The 13881-nt window shown below is 31.9% G+C and overlaps 1 protein-coding gene across 2 annotated transcripts; it reads left to right on the forward strand.

Moving 5' to 3' along the window:
* The first annotated feature begins 373 nt into the window (after positions 1-373).
* Positions 374-8438, forward strand: LOC109792628 (E3 ubiquitin-protein ligase APD2). 2 transcript variants are annotated; one of them, XM_020352046.3, is made up of 10 exons: positions 374-787; positions 1638-1744; positions 1832-1960; positions 2124-2217; positions 4702-4776; positions 4846-4925; positions 6318-6464; positions 6743-6812; positions 6902-7250; positions 7641-8438. In XM_020352046.3, the coding sequence occupies exons 1-10, from the start codon at positions 643-645 to the stop codon at positions 7714-7716; spliced, it is 1272 nt and encodes a 423-aa protein (XP_020207635.1). In that variant the 5' UTR covers positions 374-642; the 3' UTR covers positions 7717-8438. The 2 variants fall into 2 exon arrangements, with proteins under 2 accessions (XP_020207635.1, XP_082928947.1); XM_083072821.1 differs by having other exon boundaries at positions 711-825.
* Positions 8439-13881: the final 5443 nt, after the last annotated feature.

The raw sequence follows: 13881 nt of genomic DNA on the forward strand, positions 1-13881 counted from the left end.
AAAACTCTTGGACCAAACCCTTTCTATGATCAGAACCTTGAAGAGAAGGTTGTTGCGGATGGGTGAAGTATTGTTGGGATTTTAATTACTTTGTTGTTATACATAACCATAATATTATTTTAAATTTAAATTTAAATTATTAATATAAACACTAACTAATTAAAGTAAATTTCCCTTAAATACCTTTACACTTGATTGATAATTAAAAAGCCCCTCTAGGCTCCAGTCTAATGAATCACCACACGTGTATTTATTTGTTTTGAGAAGATAATAATTGATTAGAATTTTTTACGTATTTGAATTTAAGAAATGATTGGTTTTGGCCTTTTGAGTTTGATAGTTGGTGGTTGCGGAGTGAGAGGGCGAAAAGCAAGGATGTTGGGTTTTAGTTAGGTGTGTAAGTTTTAGGTATAATGTAGAAGCATGAGAATTAAGTAAAGTCAAAGCTTGAATTGGATAAAGTTTTTGTCTGGCACGCACCAAGTGCCATTTCCTTCTCTAACTACCATTCCCACACCAACAAGACGACCCGCAGTTGAAGATCGCACACTTCACTTCACTTCAACATGAGTCTTCTTCATTCACTCCGCACTCTCCTTCTCGCTCTCGCGCTTCCTCTCTCTCTCTCTTTCTCTCTCTACAATGCCGGAGCACCGCTCCACCGCCGCCGCGCCCTCCGCCGCCGCCGATGGAGGAGCCACCTGGAACTTGCGCCATGGCTCCGCCGCCGCTGTTAGGGACGACACCTGCTCCTGCTTCGCCGTCGTCTTCAGCTTTTGGTTATTCGGTGAGGGAATCTTCGATTTGGACTCTCTCATTGATTAGGTTAAGGTTACTTTTGCTTTGTCACTTTGTGTTGTTCAGATTCGTGGTTTTTTTTTTTCTTCTGGAAATTAACTTCCTCTCGTTCGTTAATTCGCCTTTTTATGTTGACTAATTGAAGAATTTGAATCGTTGATGATGAATTGCAGTTAGTTTTAAGTGTTGCGTTTTCGAAACCCAAATTACCGATTGAAAATCGTGCTTAAGAAATTTGACATTGAGGAAGGAATTAACTATTATTATGATCGTTATTAACGCTCTGTTGTCATGATTTTTGGAGTCTTGATGAAAGTCCGGTTCATTGGAAATGTAGAATGAGAAAATAATAAGTGTAATCTATATGATGAAAATGAATGAGAGAGATAAAAAGTAATAAATGAAATGAAAATAAAAAGAGGAAGTTGTCAGACAATTATCATTTTTTTAAATAATTTTTTTAATGCTTTATTGTTGTTGTAGTTTTAACTTTTTATTTATTAAAGACAAAACCTAAAGAGTGATTTTTAAATACTTTTTATGGTATTATTATTATCCTATCATAATTCGAGTTTTATTTTATAATATATGCTGCTTTTTTAATATAAACTTTTATTACTTGAATTAATGAAGTAAAACTTCAATTTTATTAAGGGACAATAAGATGAAAAAAAGAGTTAAATGTAAATATTTTCCATCTATTAATTGGTGTACACTCACAATTTTTCTTTTTAACTTGAAACTACTGTTGCATGGAGGGGACCGTGGTTTGAATGTGTTTCTTTTTTAATTTTTTTTATTAATATTCTGATTTCTGAAATTCATATTGCAAGCTACAGTATCTATGACAATGATGTTGGGGGTTTATGGGTCCATGACCATCGTGCTTGGTCCAAAATCTTCGATTGTTTACCAACCTAACCCTTTTTTCGTGCAATCTGTGAAGGTCAGTTATCATTGCTATTTTATATTTTTATTTATCTGTTTTGGATTTGTAGTTAGTATCTTCGTAAAATGGTTTTTTTTGCATTAGGTAGAAAACTTAGAAGAAAAACCAGGCCCAGGACCCATTCTTTATGGTACATATAAGTATCCGCCACTTGATGTTGTTTCCACTTGGGGAGAAACAAATAATGTGTCTCTTCCCTCTGGCTCACACAAGGCAAGCATACGTACTTTCCATTTCTTTTCCCTTTTAAGTTTTAACCCTCACAGGTTTCTGAATTCACATATTGCAAAAGAAACTGAATCTCATTATTTGTTGCTGAAGTGAAGCCTCACATTCCTGAGGGTGAACTAACAATCTTTTGTCGTGTCTTCCTCAGGAATGGAAATATTATCTTAATAAAGGGTCTGCAATAAATATTTCGTATCACGTGAGCTCTAGGAGCTCTTCTGTTTTCGTTATAATTGCACAAGGTATTCTTTCTTCCCGAGATTTCTGTGGTTTCTCCTTTCATTTTTTTGAATTTAACTACCTGTTAGATATTTAATAGTATAAAACCCTTTTTAACCAAGTAGGAAAAGTAAAAACAAGAAACTCCTTTGGTTTCACCCTCTAATTTCACCAAGTGTGATCCACTCAAATTTATTTTGGTTCTTCTTCCTTAACATTTATTAAGTTTATTTTCGGCTAAGCAAATTATTTCTTTAGAAGTTAGAAATTTCTATGAAGTGTATTTTATTTTGTCCTAATTATAAAAACATAGACTTATTTTCAAATGCATTAATTGTTAAATTTTCTTTATATCATTTATTTATTGTGAAATTCATTTTCATGTAAGCATATGCATTTATCACTCCATTAACAATAAACTTCATCCGTTTTTTTATTGTTTTGACTTTTTTTTTCATTATCACTTTTTTAAAATTAATGACTTATTAATTTTTTTATTATTTTTATTCTTGATAATTAATGTGTGTTTATTCATTTTTCAATGTACTTATTTCTTTTCTAACCATTTAAAGAGTATAATAGAAAAATAAATAATAAATACTTTGAAAAATTAAAATATTAATTATTTTTTTAATTCTTGTGCATAACTTTAAACGTCAAACAAAAAAAAATGGAGGAAGTATAGTATTTCCTTTGCTCTCTATTATAAGAAAAATAAATATACATTTTTTTAAATATAAACAAATTTAACTATTTTTATATTATTTAATAATATTTTTCTTAAAATATTATTCCCTTAATATGTTGTACTACTTCTTTTGACATTTATAACAAGAATAATTTAAGAAGAATCTTATGAAAATAAAAAAATTTAATGTAAATAACCAACTTTTTTTAATATGTGTAAAATCAGTTATTTTTACTTATAATAGAGAATAGAGAGAATAAGTTACTATTGTAGGAAAAATTATTCCTTGAATCACAAGTAGTGTCATTAAACATGTAGTAGGAGATGTGGTCTACCACGATAATCTCTCATCCACTGAGTTGAGAAAATGTGGTAGAATAAAAAATGACTACTACTTCTCACAAAAACAAAAAATATGTCTGTGACTTAAATCATTTAATTCTATAATTATGTCTATAAAAAAATTTAATTTATAATATTATTAATTGAAATTAATTTTTCTTTTAATTAATCTTGATGAATTAATTATTTGTTTAAGGATGAAATATCTTCTTTGGAGTGGAATATGTCCTTTTCTCTTCTTTTTGTTATAGTCTGTTAATCTTATAGTAGGTTCCCTGTTTTAGTATTTCTTGACCTGTTGCTTGCTAAAGAATTACTTACACCAAAAAGAGAAAAAAAAATCATTAGAATTTTTTTATTTGTGTTTTTTTTTCACTTCTTTTTGTTTGGCTTTACTGGAAAATTAATGATAATATTTACTGAGAGATTATTTTTTTGAACTTTGTTGGCAGAAATTTTTCTATATATAGCCGTGTTTGACTTCTTGCTATAACATCCTTCTTTTACAATCCTGTTGTGCCTCTTTTGGGAAATTCTCTAACTAAACAAAATAAAAACAGACAGTTTAATTGGCAGGACTTGTTTCGTTCTTCATATCTTCTTAACATGTAAGCTGTGACTGCCTATTAGCATTCAAAATAGCAGCTCATGAATTACTAGTACAAAGTAGCTATCCTACATTCTACTATATATCTCTTACATGGGAATTTATCCTGTCTCGCAAATTTTACATCACAAGGTCATGTGCATGTTTTGTGTCTCTCTCTACATTAACATTAAAGGAGAAAATATATTTTTAGTTCCTATACATTCGGTCAAATGTGGTCAAGGTCACTTTCATATGTATGAATTTGGTCCTCAAACTAAATGTGGATTTAGTCCCTCCTCTAACAATCCTTCATGTTTTAAAGTTAACAAGACTAAACCCGCATGACCTTTTTTTTTTTTTTTTTTTTTTTTTTTTTTTTTTTTTTAACTTTGATGACCAAATTCATCAATATGAAAGTATAGGGACTTAACCACGCTTAAGTGAAAGTATAGAGACTAAAAGTACATTTTTCCAATATTAAATAAGTGAGACCAACAAGTTGTTGATCTGAGTTTAACTGGATTGGGTCTCTTTAAGTAAGATCTTGTAATTAAGTTTTGTGAATAAAAAAAATATAATTAAAAGTAAAAATTTCATTAAAAGTGATCAAGTTCTTTGACGAAAATTAATTATAAATATAACTTGTGGATATTTTGCACCAATAACTTAATTATCAAAAAAAAATAAAATAAAAATTGAGGTCCTATAAAATTAATAAGAAAAGGAAATAGACACAGAACTTGCGCATAACTTTAAATCCCTAGTTTTAGTTATCATGAATTGAAACTCAAGCATATACATATAGTTATTGTTTTATATCGTACAAAAATTTTCATGCCTATAATAATATATTTAGTGAACTTGTTATTCTGATGCCCTTACTTTCAGGGACCGATAGCCTCACTCGGTGGCTGGAGGACCCAACAGAACCTAATACAACTCTCTCATGGAACGTGGTCCATGGTAAGACACACAAAAAACATTATTTGTATTTTTGTCTATCCTTACTGATGTTGCTTTGTTTCTTTGTAGGAACTGGCATGATTACGCAGGAAATATCCTGGTCGTCGAGCTATTATGTGGCATTGGGTAATTTGGATGAGGATGTGGAGGTATTTCTGTAGTCCTATACCAATACCATACTTGCTCCGGTGGGCATAATAACTATAGGTTCTCTAGAATGACTGAACGGAGGGCATGATGCGTTATTTTTCCTATCAGGATCTTCAAACAAAGTTTATTTTAAAATATTGATAAAACTAGTATTAATTGACAAAATCTCTTGTTAAACAAACTAACAAAACACAATAAGAGCTTATAATATATGAACTGAAACTTAAGTTGTGATGACAGTTTTCTTGGTTACTGTGACTTAGTGGATTTCATCGTCATTTCAACATAGACACGGACTAATTACATGCTTGAAAACCTTTAATATTCGGTTAAACTTGAACATTTCTAACATGGTGCGGAGTTGTCCTTCATACTTCATCTTGCATTTTTCAACATTTGTGTCTCTACGTGTGTTAATTCATTCACTCATAAAAAGCTGGAGCATATGAACTTAATTTTTAAGTATACATATTTCATAAGCAAAATCCAAAAAGGACGATGGCACCTTGACATAGGCATTTCAAACATGAACCTATATATTTTTTTACTTAAATCTATTTTTAGTTCCTATAATTTTGCAAATGGGTAATCGAAGCGTACTATGTATATTCTCCGCATACCGGGTACTCTGAGGTCACGTACCCGTATCCGTTCCACGTACCAAAGCATACTAGGAATTATGTGACTATAGGTCATGAACTGCAAAGCAGACAAATGTGAACTTGAATCTGACAGTATCTTAAACCTGACCTAATCATTAACAGAAATCCCCTTACCCCTCAGACCAGATCCCATTTCCTCCGCTATGGATTCTTCTTGATCTTACCACCACCATCCCTTCCTTAGCCGCAAATGCTACAAGATTCTAATATCATGTCTTAGAGCCCTAAGTTCTTTGCTTGATCGACCAGAAAATAATCACAGATCTCACAAAACTTCAAACAGAGAAGCCAAACTTGAACAGATTAGGTTAGTGTTCTACCCATCATAACATAATGATATCAATTATTCAAAGTTTACTTTCTCTTTCATTCACATATTTTTCCCCCCATAATTTGAACACATTAATTTCAGTTCAATTGAATTAATCGTCAGACCTTTAATTAGTATTGTATTTTTACGTTGTTATTGTTTCAGAAAAAGCCTTGCATTCTATTAAAATGGTGTTTTAGTAATGAAAATTCTGGACCAGAGTGTTCTGAGTGTGGGAAAGGTGGGGTTTGATACAAGTAATCTTATCAGATTTTGCTAGTTAATATTTCTCTCATACATCAGTCAGTTTTTTGTTTTTCTCCTTATTATGATTTCAATGGGCTTATATGTTATTAAGCACTGTAATTATTTATTCAGTAATCAATTTTTGTTACTTTCCTTGGTCTCATGTTCAATAGGTGGCATTAAACCTCAGTGTAAGGGCCTTAATGCATAATACAACAAATGCTTACTACAAATGTGCTCTTACCAATAATCAGTGCAGTTTGAATATTTTCTTTCCCGAGGGAAGCGCAGCTGTCTTGGTTACTCCTGGTCCTCAACAGGCAAGATTACTATCATGTACTTGCTTCAAAGGTCATCCTTACAAAATTTAAATTATAATGGAACATAAAATTATTAATGCTGCAACTTAGCATTTGCATTTTGGTTTATCACTGAAGTCGGAAGCTTGAAAATCCTGTGCCTTTTCCCTCTTGCAAGAAAAATCCAGCTCCCTAATCCCTTGTGAAATTCATATGCTTTATATTCTCAACTGAGGATATGAATATATTTCAGTTCCTTTGCTTTTACTACTATTTATGCTTACTTTTCTTTGGTTCAGAATGCATCCAATGAGTGGCATGTCAAACTGTCCTATGGACCAAGATGGGTGACCTATGTTTTTGGCATTGGTAAAACTCCTTACATAGTCATCCTTTTACTAACTGTGTCAATCTTAACTTGTTTTATATGTTACTATTTATTCTACATCTTCCTGCAGGTGGATTGACCTTGCTTGTGTTTTGGGCCTTCAACATTTTGAACAAGCTTCAGTGTGCCCATGAAGGTAGAGAAGGATTTAGATCCGAGGGTACAGAACCTCAGAGAGCCCCTTTGCTTTCTCAAAAAGATGATGATCTTTCAAGTTGGGGTTCATCATATGATTCCTTGTCACAAGATGAGGAGGATCTTGACTTTCTTCCAGGAGGTCCCATTGATGGGAAGTTTTTGGGTGATGGTGAAACCAGTAATAATACAAAGCGTCTTTGTGCCATTTGCTTTGATGCTCCAAGGGACTGCTTCTTCCTTCCATGTGGGCACTGTGTGGCTTGTTTTGCATGTGGATCTAGGTAATTCATTATAACAACAAAAACTACCGAATTCCTAGAGTAATTTTGTTTACAAATAGGTTCACTACGTATACCTCTTGGGCTTGAGAAGTGAGTTGGGGACTCTAGTTTTCCCCCCCTGATTTTTCCTACAGTATTTCACAACTATAAAGCAGCTAACACATGTCCAAGAATTCCCATTTCGGAAGAAAGATTGAACGAGTATAATTTCTCAAGAAATTGGTTCCCATTTATTTGAGATAATTTTGGACATGCAAAATTTAAACGTGTTGATCCACATTGCAAGTCTATATATCAACCATCTTTATTCTATAGATGACATCTTCAGTGGCATGCATTAGTTAATGTTTATTCTTGTGTGGTGATGTATTTCCAACCTTATCAATGCAGGATAGCCGAGGCAGCTGGTACTTGCCCTGTTTGTCGTAGGAACATGAAGAAGGTTAGGAAGATTTTCACTGTTTGATCAGTGCACTGCCTAGTGTAGAGTCTAAATGAATAGCCACCAGAATTATAGATTACTTTTTATGTACTCAACTACGTACACATTATTTTCTTGCCAATCATTAACGATGGTAAAGCAAATGGTGCCTGCTGGTGAGGGTCGTATTGGCCATTGCAGCACTGCCTAGTGTAGGGGCTAAATGAATAGCCATCAGAATCATAGATTACTTTTTGTGTATTCAACTGCACATTATTGTCTTGCCAATCATTAACAATGATCAAGCTAATGGTGCCCGGCTGGTGAGGGTCGTATTGGCCATTGCAGCAAAAGTTGATAAGGTATGTGGGCATACTTCAAAATTCAAATGCTTTTGCTATCCGTTATTCTTAGGGTGTTTCAACAGAAGGAAGAAGATGGTAGGGAAAGTGATTGCCTTGTTCTGTATGGTTCAAGAAGATGTCGCATTGACCACCCACAAAAACTTTCTTTTGGAGCATTCAACCTGGCTGTTTCACCACTGCACCAACCACAAGTTCCTGATTGACTATTGGGATGTTCATGTTTCTCTCTTCTTCTCTTTCTCACCCTGCCTTGTTGACCTTCTAGATCTAGTTTCTGCGACGTTGGTGACTTAAGGGTTGTTGTTGAAGGGTGCGTTGTGGAAATCGGTAAAAAAAGGGCGCAAAAATTGTTCCTTTTTGTTGAATTGTGATGGTTATTAAGATATTTGTTTGATGTTTCTATTGCTGGATCTGTATTTTGTTTGTTTTTTTTTGCGGTGGTGATAATGTGCGGCGAAAGATATGGACAGAGGTCATGGTGCGTGGCGGAGAAGGAAAAAAGTCGGTGTGTGGAGCGGAGGAAAAGGGTAGAGGAAATAAATTTGACTTGTTTTAAAATGAGAGGGTCAACAACTATTTATAAAACAATTTTATTTCAGATTTTAATTGATTACGTGAAGTTTTTTTTTTTTTTTTTTTTTTTAAGATAAGGGGATAAAACCCTCACAAAGATCAATTAAAAACCACGATGATACACAATTTCAGCAACGTCAGCTCTAATAATAAAAGCAAAAAAAATTTAACAACATCAAAAACATAGAGATTATCCTCAGAATAATCTAATAATAAAAGCAAAAAAAATTTAACAACATCAAAAACATAGAGATTATCCTCAGAATAATCCAAAGCTAATTTATCTGCTACTTGATTACGTGAAGCTTGTAATCCATTAATTCGAGTTTTTAAAACTTCCAAACATGCATTTTTAACTCTTTTAATCCATTAAAATAGGAAGAATTGTTTTTCGAAAATACTGCATAATATTACGCAATTAAAACAGACAAACCATTTTTATAAAAATAAAAATAAAAATCGAGAAAGTGAAGTGTATCAACTTCTTATAATTGATTTAAACACCTTATTTTTAACAGAAAAAGTTTTTTTTTATGATAAGAAAAAGTTTTTTTTTATGATAAGAAAAAGTTTTTTTTAATTGATTATAAATCACTCCTAATCGATTAAAACATGGTGTTTGTATTTTTTTTTTAAAACAAAATTTTTGTGATCGATTACAAACTTTATGTAATCAATTAAAATAGGAATCATCATGTTCTCTAGAAAATCAATTTTAATGTTGTAATTGATTACAACTATCTTTTAATCGATCATTCTATTTGAAAAACTGTACTTTTGTTATATATATATATATATATATATATATATATATATATATATATATATATATATATATATATATATATATATATATATATATTATTTTTAATCTAACTATGTGTTTGGTTCATTTGGACTATTATGCATCATTTTATCACTTGATTACTTACCTTTTATAAAGATAGATACACACTATGCTTAAGGAATCAACCACCCTCAAACTAACATAAAGTAACTTAACTTTTGAAACATGTAAATGATACATGACAAAAGGAAAACAATAATTCTAGAAGGGTCTTGATGTTCTTATCCATGCTTCATCAATACTAACATGACTAATTTCACATACAATGCAAAATTTCTTTTAACCCAAACTTGTTTCCAATTATCTTTGTCGTCTAATTTAAAACTTTATAATTACCACACCAAAATTTGACCTCAATCAATTTACATTATTATTTATTGTTAGGTTTCTTCTTTATTTGTGATAGACTTATATCTCTATATTATTTTTTTTAATATTTTTAATTTTTTTATAATGCACATCATAATCACAATAACTCTGTTCTTTCAAATGTATTTTTGCTTTTTTTTTTTTAAAATATCTTATGCCAATTTGATTATTAGAAAGTTAAATTTATAAATAAATAGTATTTTGGTTTAAATAAAATTAAATTCTAATTAGAATGATTCATTCCTAAAATATTACAATTTTATTATAAAGTTAATTATACAAACAAAATAATAAATTAAAATAAAAAATATATTACACAACGCCACAACATATAAGAGAATATAAGAGAACGATTTTCTTATACAACACAACATATCTCAACTTAATATTGCATATATACATATATATACATCATCATCTTGAATATAAGAGAATCAACAATATATAACATCCTCATAAGTCAACACATTTCATAATGTACATCAACTCAACATCATACGTATCTTTTACCTTAAAATACACCAAACAACTCAAGAGAAACAACATGACACAAACCTCCAAAAATAGGGGTCTTGCTAGGCACTCAAACCTCTTTAGAGCCCCTTGTCTAGTGAAGAAAACATCGTTGAGTGTCCTAAGACCTCTAAATATGCCTCCTCAATGAGTGAACTCAAGCTCGTTGAATGACCTTTGTAACAGCCCAAGCAACCCGCATGTGGATATTGTCCGCTTTGGCCCACGGCCTCACGGTTTTGCTTCTGGCAATGGCACGCATGCCACCCCAAAAGGCCTCCACACAAGGAAGGTATCCACACCCATATATATGGCATGCTTCGTTCTCCTTCCTAATCGATGTGGGACTTCACAACCTTAACCGTTTGTGGTCTTCTTGTTGGGCGACTATATCTCGTTGAGTGACCTTGAACATTTGCCGGTCCTTTCACTAAGCAAGCATAACTCTCTATGGGTCCTCTCGTTAGGTAATCATAGATCATTTAACGTGAAAAACCCTCCAAGTCCTCTTGTTAAGTGAGCTCTAGCTCACTAGGTGAACTCTTCTAACAATCATCCACATATTCATTTTCTCATTGACCGAAACTCTCTCATTAAGCGAGAATACAAATCTAAGTAGATGTTCTTCATATATGCATGCACTCATGTGACACATGGCACATGAGGGTGGATAACATGTGGCATAAATGGATGAGTAATACATAGAGTGGTTGTGTTAGTTGTCAATTTTACTAAATATCATGCATATTTTTGTTTTAAATTGGTTTAACTTAATTCCTTTTTTTCTTAAAAAATTTCCCAAGATAAATCATTTTGTTAATACATTTATACTTATCTAATTTTAATCCAATCCGTTGTAATTATACCACTTTTTTATTACTTGTGATGGGAGTTGTTTTGTAGGAAAAATAGAGAGAAAATGGATAAAGAGAAGTGAAAAAAATTGGAGACTTGAAGCAAATTTGGGGGAAAAAAAAGATAAAAATGGAATTGTGAATTTTCTTGATTGCTTGAGTTTAAATAGCCTTCTAAACATTTATAAATACTTCTAAAACACTATAACAAAATTATTAGCACACACATGTGAACTTTTCTGTACTAAAATTTGAAACTAAAAATTTGTCATTATTAAAACTTATATTTTAGACAAGATTCAACACATTTATGCTTTGGTCATTAGTAAATTGATTTTAGATTTGAAATTCAATTGGAAAATGCTTTCTAAATCAAGGCTTGAAATGAACTGCCTAGCAATCCAAGTTGCTAGGCTTGAAATTCTTTTTTAATTTAAAAGAAGTTTTTCGTAATACAAGTTTCTTTCTTGAATATGCAAGGAATTGGTATTTGAAGGGGAAATATAAGAATCTCTTTATCAAGAAATTGGTATTGGGTGAATTTAATCCTAATCAAAATAATGAAAGAATAATTAACATATATAGTTTCAAGGTCAAGAAGAAGTATAAAATGTGAAATCTAGTCTCAAACATATCATATTAAATTTCTCTAAAAATTACCTGCTTACTTGTAGGGGTGGCAAAGTAGGCCAACCCATCTAAAGTTGGGTGAAACTAGTTGACTCACCAAAGAAATGAGGCATGACAGGTTGGCTCACCAAAGAAAACAGGTTAAAAAATGTAAGTCACCTCATATAGTTGTGGGTTTGCAGGTTGGTTCACTTTAGTAAGTTAGTGGATTAACAAGTCGACTCACCTTCAAACCACCTAAATTTTAATAATAAAAAATCTCAATTGAAATATTTCAATATGCATTAATAGTTCAACCTATAATTCTATTATCACTATTTGTAAAATTTATTAAAGGGAATATATTTTTTCATGCAAAGGGCTAAAGTAACTTGTATTTCTATTAAAAAAGACACTATACACAAAAATGTACTAGTAAAAAACATGTAATTAAAATAATATACTTTTATTTCATATAAAATGAGAATAATTACTTAGAAAGATAAGTTTAGCTATAAAATAAAAATATTACTCCAACATTCACTAGTGCAAAAATTGGATTTAAAATCGGAGTTTTAAGATCGGTTACAAGGTAACCAATCTTAAAAGTGAAGCGGTGACAATTTTGTAAATAATATGAACACTTTTAAGATCGGTTAAAATTTAACCGATCTTAAAAGTACTTTTAAGATCGATTATTTTATGACCGATATTAAAAGGTATGTCTGACACAACTTTTAAGATTGGTTATTTTATGACCGATCTTAAAAGTTGTATCAGACATAACTTTTAAGATCGGTTAAATTTTAATTGATCGTAAAAGTGTTGCTTTTAAAATCGGTTATTTCATAACCGATTTTGTATGTAGTATACAAAATCGGTTCTTAAATAACCGATTTTAAAAGTATCGTCAGAAACCTTTTATGTTTCCCTCCATTCTCATTCTCTTTAATCTTTCCCTCCATTCCTTTTTTTACTCTCTCACGCTCTCATTTTCTAAAGTCTCCAATAAGGTAAATTTCGTTGTCATTTTCATTTTCGTTTTCGTCTTCTCATACTCTTCTTGTGTCTCTTTTCATTTTCTCATGCTCTTCTGTTATCTCTATTTTCGTTGTAGGTTCAATTTGGGGAAATTTCGAATCTAGAACGGGCCGTTCTGTAAGGAGAATGGGCCATTATGCAAGGAGCACGACCCGTTCTTCAAGGAGCACGACCCGTTCTCCTTTCAGAACGGCCCGTTCTCCTTGTAGAACGGGACGTGCTGCAGGGAGAACGACCAGTTCTCCTTGCAGAACGGCCCGTACTGCAAGGAGAACGGGCCGTTCTGGTGTCTGTTCTTCAAGTAGCCTTTTTATGCACCTGCTAAACCCTAAACGGCCCGTTCCAGTTTTGGAATGGCCGTTCCAGTTTAATTTTTTTTTTCCGGATCCAACACTTTTAAGATCGGTTATAAAACCGATCTTAAAAGTAGACTTTTAAAATCAGTTTAACTTTTAAAAATGGCTTTTTTAAAATCGGTTATGAAACCGATTTTAAAAGTTGAAAATAACTGATTTTAAAAGCTTTTTTCCACTAGTGATTAATTCACTACGAATTTATCTTTTAAGAGCATAAAACAAAAAAATGGGTTGGCGGATTGATCCACTAAATTGATGAGTTGAAAGATGGGTAGGTGGATTTATTTATCCAACTCAACTCACAAAAAATAGATGGGTTGATAGATTGGCTCACCAAGTTTAATCCACATTGTTACCCCTATTTGCTTTAAGTTTCATTAATCTAACCTTTCACTACTATTTCTATTATTCAAGCTATGCGAATTTATGAATATTTCATATATGCATTTTTTACTTTTCTAAACTAATTGAAAAACAATCAACTAAATGACCTAGTCCATAAGGGGGTGACACGTGGCATGCATGGATGAATGACAAGTGGCAATCTAGTAAGCTAGACTAGAATGAAAGTTAACTTCTTTACTCTGTTAGGATTTGTGGTGTCAGCACATATGTCATGTTTAATTAAATCTCTAAACTTGAGCATTTATTACCATTTTGGTCTATGAAAGTACATTCAAATT

Source organism: Cajanus cajan, chromosome 4, assembly GCF_000230855.2.
Source record: "Cajanus cajan strain Asha chromosome 4, NIPB_CcT2T_4, whole genome shotgun sequence".
Lineage (NCBI taxonomy): Eukaryota > Viridiplantae > Streptophyta > Magnoliopsida > Fabales > Fabaceae > Cajanus > Cajanus cajan.

What these genes read in the sequence shown, in the direction of transcription:
- LOC109792628 (XM_020352046.3), top strand. Translation starts at nt 643, where the DNA reads ATGCCGGAGCACCGCTCCACCGCCGCCGCGCCCTCCGCCGCCGCCGAT. An exon ending in TTTCGTTATAATTGCACAAG is followed by an intron (nt 2,218 to 4,701) that starts GTATTCTTTCTT and finishes CCTTACTTTCAG; the next exon opens with GGACCGATAGCCTCACTCGG. An exon ending in GACCTATGTTTTTGGCATTG is followed by an intron (nt 6,813 to 6,901) that starts GTAAAACTCCTT and finishes ATCTTCCTGCAG; the next exon opens with GTGGATTGACCTTGCTTGTG.